The sequence below is a fragment of the Ostrea edulis genome, chromosome 1 (assembly GCF_947568905.1).
Source record: "Ostrea edulis chromosome 1, xbOstEdul1.1, whole genome shotgun sequence".
In the NCBI taxonomy this organism is placed as follows: domain Eukaryota; kingdom Metazoa; phylum Mollusca; class Bivalvia; order Ostreida; family Ostreidae; genus Ostrea; species Ostrea edulis.
In genome coordinates, this window is record NC_079164.1 from 81,577,514 (window position 1) to 81,587,513 (window position 10,000).

Consider the following 10,000-nt stretch of genomic DNA (forward strand, 5'->3'; position numbering starts at 1 on the left):
TAGCTTAGCATGTCAACTGCTGAACTGTAGATCGCGGGATTGAGTTCAGCAGGGGTTTTTAATTTTTCTCAGATTGCTATCAACTAAAACTGTATTTTTTGACTAAATAAAGTAGATCTGAAAGTTTTCAATTTCAAAATATTGTTGTACATATCCTCCACTTTTCACCCATATCAAATTTCTCTGGTGTAGCATATACCTCCTTAAGTTTTTCAAACTATGACCCAGGGGAGGATAAGGCCATAATGTGTATCAAATTATGCAAGGCTAGATGAATGTGCAGACACAGTAATACTCCAATGGTGTTAGCACAGTAAATCACGCTTATAAATAACAAAATGCTGGGGACACACAACTTTGATTTGTTGTAAACCACAGGCAATTATATTGCCACGGTTCAAAGTACCAAATTTATTGTTTTTTCATTGGCGAACTTGGGTACCCTATTACCCTTACTTTTTAATAGTAAATTTGAACCCAAGTAATATAATTGCCTGTATTGTTTAACGTAATTCGTTATATCCAATATGTTCTAAAACTACAAGGAGTGAAAATGACTGCACTGTAAGCGTGAGTTCATTATAAGCATGTTATACTGTAGATTGAAGTTTAATATAAATTCTCTACAGAAGTATATGATAAAGATAAGTGATGTCACGAGCGGAATTCGTGTTTTATTTTTTGGCCTGATTTAAATTGTTGCGTCATTGTCACATCAAGCTAAAACAAAAGCAATTTATGGTGAAGCCGCAGCACTAACAATTGTTAACGGGAGTACTATTCCCACATGTGATCTGTTCTCTTTCTATTTCTAGGGACATGGGTGACATTTGGTGGACAAGTTACAGATGAGGTGAGACTGTAATTCATTCCTGAAAGCCATGATGATGTTAGAAATATTTGTCTGCAAACGGAAATACCACACATTATGGTGCTTTCTTAAAATTGATGGATTATTATCCCCTTGCTATGGAGTGTGAGAGATACAGTATTGCATGTGTGGTGGGTGGGTGTGTGACACAGATATCAAATGCATTAAATTCAATGTTCAGTTTATAAAGTATGTGCCCAGCTGCAAGGGGATGCTGCACGTAACGGTGTTCGTGTTATAACTGCAATTCATAAAAATTCAGTTTAGAACAAGAAATTTTTCCACGTTTGATTTTTATGTAAAAGACACATCTCTCTGTAATTACATGTCTATACATGTCTTAATATATCATGTTACTTTTTTTGTAACTTGCCGATGAAATGTCCTAAATGATACAAAAGTTTTATCATTTGATATCAAATGAGAATTGTTATATATATGACAAAGGAAATCTTGTTTCTGATACGAACAAAAAAATCAAGCAATTTTTATATCAAATATTTCTTAGGAAAAATTATGTGATATTTTTACGTATGGTTTCATAAGAATTTTTTCATATGCCACAACTTTTCCAGCTGATAAAGATCATTTTCTTTTGTAAAAATAATGAAAAAGACTTTTTTAAGATCCTGTGATGTAACTCTGTTAAACGGAAATGTCTTTGTTCTGTACAAATACCAACATTTGATGAATAGTCTTAGTCTATGTTAAAAAGAGCACAATTATCTAACAGCGGAAATTTTATACCTTTTTGTATTTCAGTCACAATATCTCAAAAATGAAATGTCATCAAGCTAATTTTCCTAGCACGCCAATTTTAAAGCTTGTAGATGTATTCTATTGAATATTGATCCGGAGCCTGGGACCAAGTTTGCTTAAAGCAATTTCATGTCAATTAATTAATGCTGCAGACCTGTGAAGCCCAAGTGTAAAATATACATGCAATATGTATGAAGACTCACTCTGCAAGACCTAAAGGAGTCTTAAAACAATAAACCTTGCCATTATTAGGCTGTTAGTGTGTAAAGCTTGTGTTTAAACTCAGCACACATTCACAACTCTTTTCTTGGGGTTTCAAATACACACTACTAAGCGATTTATTTGGTTTCCCTCCTGGAAGTACAAAAGGATTGATGGATTTTACGTGGTGTTGGTCCAGATATTTTCACACGAGACCATTAGTGTGACATGTTGTGTACACTGGATAGGTACATGTCAGTACAGATCATTTGCGAGCTGTCAAGATATTTTCATAGATATGAATAATCAATATATAGCTCTAAATTGTAATGCAAATGAAATGTATAAAGGGTCAACATTCTTAACAATTACAATAGACATAGAGATGTTGATCAAAAACTCACAGGATGTCATAGATCGATAAGACAACAGGCCAGGCCGTGCTGGAATCTTGGCTATGCATAGTGTGTATTGATTGAAAACATTTGATTTTACTCAGGCTCAAGTCGCTGACAGGGATTCAGAGAGCGGTATAGATTTTCACCATATGATATAAATTGCTATGTATAAGACAGCCTAATACAGCAAGACTATGATGGATTGTGATGAATCACTCGTAGGAAAATTATAAGTAACCAGGGAGTATTTGATGAATGAAGTCTTCTCAGTTCTGGACATTGACTTAGGGGGATCTCCATCTTGAGCAATGATACTGCATGGGTGCAGTGGAAATAAACTGAAACTTTGGAGAATGTTTGATGACAGTATGATAATCCCAATGATCTTTAAGAAATTTAATGTTCACTGTACCATTACATATCTGTCATATATAGCATTTATTTCATTGCTGTGCAATGCTGTGCATCTTTTATTATGAAAGTAAATTAAAATTATTATCAAAAAGTACCATAAATTTGTCCTATTGCATATGCCTTTCGATGAACTAATTCGAGCTAATTAAGGAGCTAAAAATTACCCCCCTTTTTTGATTTGTCAAAAAGATTGTACATCAGAAATGAAAATAAATAGCATATGTATTTGAATATTTTTAGGACCCAAAACAAGTTTCAAACAATAAAGTAATTTTTAATTTTTTTTTTAAATCTAAACTTTTATCACTTTTTTTTTTTAAGTCATAAATTTCCATTTTTAGTGTAGCAAACCCTAGGTTAGCATTTCATGTTAATAACCTGAAAATTGGATTCAATTACTTTGTGGCCGTGCATGTAGATGATAGGGATGACAGTCATTAGCAGCAGGAAACACATTCTGAATGGTTAATTTACAAATCTTGATTTATGAAGATTTGGAATAAGGGTGGACAAAATATTTTCATGCTAATTATTGCAAAACTGTTATAATTATAGTAGTTAATATGTCAAGCAAGCAAGGTACTCATCATTATGTCAATTCTAGATATAGACAATACATGATGTGTTAAAATGAAGATCCTGAACTGTTGAAATCTCAGTAGGTACTGTGAAATCTTTTTAATATGTGTCGGGTTAGACAGGTTGTCAGGTTAGACAGGTTGTTGAGATAGACAGGATGTCAGATTCCAGAGTATAAACAAAATGAAGTAAAGACATTTGAGTTGAAATTATACAGTTAAATGGATTATGCAGGTGTTAGATTGTGTAAAATTTGACTGTTTTAATTAGCGAAAATAAGTAAGCATTCAATGTATTTTAGGTGTCTGAGGAAATATTGACGTTGGCGTATGAAAGCGGAATAAACTTCTTTGACACTGCTGAAGTTTATGCTGCAGGAAAGTAAGTATTTACTGAACGTGAGTTATCTTAGTGGATCAACCTTATGTATATTCCCAATCTGTTAAACAATTTCTCCTTAGACCTGCATTAATCTTTTTTTTCTAGTTTTTGTATATCATATTTATTGAATGTTGGAGGCCAGTGTGACAGTGAATGCAGTTTAGCATATATATATGTGACTCATGATTTGATGTGTATACCATAGAAATTTGAACCTGTAGAGAGTAAATTTTCTGATTAATAAATACATCGTACTAAGTTTTAACATAGGAACGCCTCATGAATACAGCGTACATTTACAGGGACTATTTCAAAATAAATTCTGTGGTCGTGTTTTTAATTGATTTTGTGTGTCATACTATGTTATTTTATTAAATAAATGGCTAGCTTTTGTTACACTCAACACAGGATATCTTCAGAGAAACAGGCATGTATTTGTCAATAGTGTGGCAAATGGGAGGGGCATCAATGGCCTATTGACACATATAATTCATTTGTGTGCATATCATATACAACGATTTTAATCCTTATGTTGTCTGTATAGCAAAAGCGACAACCCAGATTTACCTCCCTCTGCTTACGAGGCTATAGAGGAAACTAGCCAAGGGTAAGAAACGCCAAGTCACCGCTCCACACCTAAGAACATTTTTGTCTTCTGTCGTCACTGGATAAAAAAAAAGAAGGAATGTAAATCTGCACTACCACAAAGCAATGCATGGCCAGATGTATGCATGTAACGAGACGCTGTTGCTATTTGCATGATGAGAGAGTTTTTGTTTAGGATTACCGTTTTAGATGTGGACTAGTGTCCATTAGAATTCATAGTCTGTATAATGTATAGTAGAACTGACTGACGTATACTTCATGTACTTGGAATGTCTGTTTTTTTTTACATTTTGCACAGGAAACCATGTTTATCATGCAAGAAATTCCAATTGCAGCTAATCGCCTCTAAGAAGGCATGTCACTGATGTTTAGTATGTTTGTTACAGTTAAGCTTTGGTATCTCGAAAACGGATATCTCAAATACCTGGATATCTCGAAGAAGTCTGCAGTCTCAAGGAAACCCCCTATAAAAATGATTTGAATAAACCGTGTTATGTCAAACACTGTACCGGTAATCTCAAATACGCTAGTTAACACAAAGTGAAATTATGAGTTTAAATCACCTGTATTGTCTCAAAGTTCGCATAATTTGCCACTCTACTGATCAAGTCTGTGAGGTGAGCATTTTTAATGTTTATAGTATGTGCCCTACTCTGTGGATCACATCTACCTGATAGGAACACCTGTCCGTCACGCATGAACTACATGTGTCCCCATGCAAGATCAATAGATAATTGCACCGTAATCACTCCAAATTGTTTCTTAATTTTGATTATGTAAGAAGAGGGTCGTGTGTATTAAATCAATGCCAATGTGTGGATGACACGTCTCGTAGCATGGATACATTGAAGTTTGTAAATACACATTTAGGATAGTAACTACACATTTAGGTTAGTAACTACACATTTAGGTTAGTAAATACACATTTAGATTAGTAATTACACATTAAGAAAAGTAACGACACATTTAGGATAGTAACTACACATTTAGGATAGTAACTACACATTTAGATAAGTAATAACACATTTAGGTTAGTAATTACACATTTAGGATAGTAACTACACATTTAGATTAGTAATTACACATTTAGGATAGTAACTACACATTTAGGTTAGTAATTACACATTTAGGATAGTAATTACACATTTAGGTTAGTAATTACACATTTAGATTAGTAACGACACATTTAGGTTAGTAATTACACATTTAGGATAGTAATTACACATTTAGGTTAGTAATTACACATTTAGATTAGTAACGACACATTTAGGTTAGTAACTACACATTTAGGATAGTAACGACACATTTAGGTTAGTAACTACACATTTAGGATAGTAACGACACATTTAGGATAGTAACTACACATTTAGATTAGTAACTACACATTTAGGATAGTAACGACACATTTAGGTTAGTAATTACACATTTAGGTTAGTAATTACACATTTAGGTTAGTAACTACACATTTAGGATAGTAATTACACATTTAGATTAGTAACTACACATTTAGGATAGTAATTACACGTTTAGGTTAGTAACTACACATTTAGGATAGTAACTACACATTTAGATTAGTAATTACACATTTAGGTTAGTAACTACACATTTAGATTAGTAACTACACATTTAGATTAGTAATAACACATTTAGGTTAGTAATTACACATTTAGGATAGTAACTACACATTTAGATTAGTAATTACACATTTAGGATAGTAACTACACATTTAGGTTAGTAATTACACATTTAGGATAGTAATTACACATTTAGGTTAGTAATTACACATTTAGATTAGTAACGACACATTTAGGTTAGTAATTACACATTTAGGATAGTAATTACACATTTAGGTTAGTAATTACACATTTAGATTAGTAACGACACATTTAGGTTAGTAACTACACATTTAGGATAGTAACGACACATTTAGGTTAGTAACTACACATTTAGGATAGTAACGACACATTTAGGTTAGTAACTACACATTTAGGATAGTAACGACACATTTAGGTTAGTAACTACACATTTAGGATAGTAACGACACATTTAGGATAGTAACTACACATTTAGATTAGTAACTACACATTTAGGATAGTAACGACACATTTAGGTTAGTAATTACACATTTAGGTTAGTAATTACACATTTAGGTTAGTAACTACACATTTAGGATAGTAATTACACATTTAGATTAGTAACTACACATTTAGGATAGTAATTACACGTTTAGGTTAGTAACTACACATTTAGGATAGTAACTACACATTTAGATTAGTAATTACACATTTAGGTTAGTAACTACACATTTAGATTAGTAACTACACATTTAGATTAGTAACGACACATTTAGGTTAGTAATTACACATTTAGGTTAGTAACTACACATTTAGGTTAGTAACTACACATTTAGGATAGTAACGACACATTTAGGTTAGTAATTACACATTTAGGATAGTAATTACACATTTAGATTAGTAACGACACATTTAGGTTAGTAACTACACATTTAGGATAGTAACGACACATTTAGGTTATTAATTACACATTTAGATTAGTAATTACACATTAAGAAAAGTAACGACACATTTAGGATAGTAATTACACATTTAGGATAGTAACTACACATTTAGGTTAGTAATTACACATTTAGGTTAGTAATTACACATTTAGGATAGTAACTACACATTTAGATTAGTAATTACACATTTAGGATAGTAACTACACATTTAGGTTAGTAATTACACATTTAGGATAGTAATTACACATTTAGGTTAGTAATTACACATTTAGATTAGTAACGACACATTTAGGTTAGTAATTACACATTTAGGATAGTAACTACACATTTAGGATAGTAACGACACATTTAGGTTAGTAATTACACATTTAGGATAGTAATTACCCATTTAGATTAGTAACGACACATTTAGGTTAGTAACTACACATTTAGGATAGTAACGACACATTTAGGTTATTAATTACACATTTAGATTAGTAATTACACATTAAGAAAAGTAACGACACATTTAGGATAGTAATTACACATTTAGGATAGTAACTACACATTTAGATAAGTAATAACACATTTAGGTTAGTAATTACACATTTAGGATAGTAACTACACATTTAGATTAGTAATTACACATTTAGGATAGTAACTACACATTTAGGTTAGTAATTACACATTTAGGATAGTAATTACACATTTAGGTTAGTAATTACACATTTAGATTAGTAACGACACATTTAGGTTAGTAATTACACATTTAGGATAGTAATTACACATTTAGGTTAGTAATTACACATTTAGATTAGTAACGACACATTTAGGTTAGTAACTACACATTTAGGATAGTAACGACACATTTAGGTTAGTAACTACACATTTAGATTAGTAACTACACATTTAGGATAGTAACGACACATTTAGGTTAGTAATTACACATTTAGGTTAGTAATTACACATTTAGGTTAGTAACTACACATTTAGGATAGTAATTACACATTTAGATTAGTAACTACACATTTAGGATAGTAATTACACGTTTAGGTTAGTAACTACACATTTAGGATAGTAACTACACATTTAGATTAGTAATTACACATTTAGGTTAGTAACTACACATTTAGATTAGTAACTACACATTTAGATTAGTAACGACACATTTAGGTTAGTAATTACACATTTAGGTTAGTAACTACACATTTAGGTTAGTAACTACACATTTAGGATAGTAACGACACATTTAGGTTAGTAATTACACATTTAGGATAGTAATTACACATTTAGATTAGTAACGACACATTTAGGTTAGTAACTACACATTTAGGATAGTAACGACACATTTAGGTTATTAATTACACATTTAGATTAGTAATTACACATTAAGAAAAGTAACGACACATTTAGGATAGTAATTACACATTTAGGATAGTAACTACACATTTAGGTTAGTAATTACACATTTAGGTTAGTAAATACACATTAAGGTTAGTAATTACACGTTTAGGTTAGTAACTACACATTTAGGTTAGTAATTACTCATTTAGGTTAGTAATTACACATTTAGATAAGTAATTACTCATTTAGGTTAGTAATTACACATTTAAGATAGTAACTACACATTTAGGTTAGTAACTACACATTTCAGCCAGTAACTACTGGATAGTGCGATTTGTAATCTGTGATTTAATGGAATTAAAATTCATTTTTCATTATAAAAGACTGCAGATTTTTCAATCACCAGTATGCATCATCATGGCAGATAATCAATCTGATGAAGGATCTGGTGACCAACCTGGAGGGATAGTTAAGATTATCTGCTGTTGGTGTGAAAAGAAAATTGAAGACTCACAGCATTCAAATCAGTGCTCGGAGATTAATGAGTGTATTTTCCTTGGCATGTTAGATTTTATCCTGTTCGTCTGCATAAAATGAGGTTAACATTCGTATACTGCCAATAAAAATAATGATTAAAATGCATTTCAACTTTATATTTATAATGCACTACAGATTTCTGTTCATGAATAAAATGACTGACAATGGCACGTGGTACTTAGAATTGATAGTTCTTGGTAGAATATATGCTTCAGATAATGTGATATGAGATTCAAGGAAAAGAAAAGATTTTATTGCTGAATATGTAGAAGAAACGACAAGCGAGCTTAGTAAACATCCACTACCACGACTACATGTAATAAGTAAAGTTTGTTAAAAAAAATAAAGAACCCTCACTATGTCGAACCCCTGGATATCTCGAAGTTCTATCACAGTCCTGTCGACTTTGAGATACCGAGGTTTAACTGTATTAAATCAAGATTCAATTCTAACTTATAGTTCTAAAAGCATGTTACCACACATAGTAATTACTAAATAAATGGATTTATATTTAATACAGAAAATGCATTAGAATATTTGCACCTTATAGAACTTTATAGGGCTGTTCCTAATAACAGATACAATAAAGTAGAAAATGTTTAATAGACATGTCATTCTCAAGCTACCATCACCATTTTCATGAAAAATTAGATAAATAAGATAAACTAAACTTTGACTGGTGATTGAATACAGTTTTCATAAACAAATGTCATCATCTAAATTGAATCGAAAATGTTTGAAAAAAGTCTCATTTCATTCACTGCATCATTGAGATATCATTTTATTTAAGATCTTGTTTTAGATCATTTGAATATATAATGAATATGCACTGTTTTACTTGTTATAACAGATGATTTGATATACTAGGTGATTTTTTGTTGTTGTGTTTTTCAGAGCAGAAATTACCTTGGGGAAGATTCTGAAGAAAAAAGCGTGGAGAAGATCAAGCTACATCATCTCCACCAAACTGTACTGGGGCGGAAAGTAAGATCATAGTACATCAGTAGTAGTTTCTTTTGTCTGAGTTTATAGTTTAAATGTAGCAATTAGAATTCCAGTCAGATGCTGTTGAGTCAAGCAAGACAAAGTCTATGTGTATGGACTCTCGAGTACTTTTGGTAGTTAGATTTTTAAGTTGAAGTTCTGACTAGATTTAAATCTTTTTTAGGGCTGAAACAGAGAGGGGGTTATCCAGGAAACATATCATTGAAGGTAAACACTACAACGAGGGTGTGGGCAACCTCGACAGTCAAAGTTCCTTGTTACCATGTCTTGTGTAAAGTTCCTCATTATTACCATGTCTTGTGTAAAGTTCCTTGTTACCATGTCTTGTGTAAAGTTCCTCATTATTACCATGTCTTGTGTAAAGTTCCTTGTTATTACCATGTCTTGTGTTAAGTTCCTTGTTATTAC

General features: G+C 31.7%; 1 protein-coding gene across 5 annotated transcripts in view; it reads left to right on the top strand.

Annotated features, from left to right (window-relative positions):
- Window positions 1-10,000, top strand: part of LOC125678969 (voltage-gated potassium channel subunit beta-2-like) — a 45,978-nt gene that overhangs the window by 14,023 nt on the left and 21,955 nt on the right. For 3 of the 5 annotated variants that reach the window (XM_056162762.1, XM_048917813.2, XM_048917797.2), the window contains exons 4-8: window positions 816-853; window positions 3,524-3,603; window positions 4,148-4,210; window positions 9,482-9,571; window positions 9,756-9,799. In XM_056162762.1, coding sequence (XP_056018737.1) covers window positions 816-853; window positions 3,524-3,603; window positions 4,148-4,210; window positions 9,482-9,571; window positions 9,756-9,799 — 315 coding nt within the window. The remainder of the gene's footprint in view (window positions 1-815; window positions 854-3,523; window positions 3,604-4,147; window positions 4,211-9,481; window positions 9,572-9,755; window positions 9,800-10,000) is intronic. The other 2 variants (XM_056162765.1, XM_048917804.2) reach the window with 1 other exon arrangement.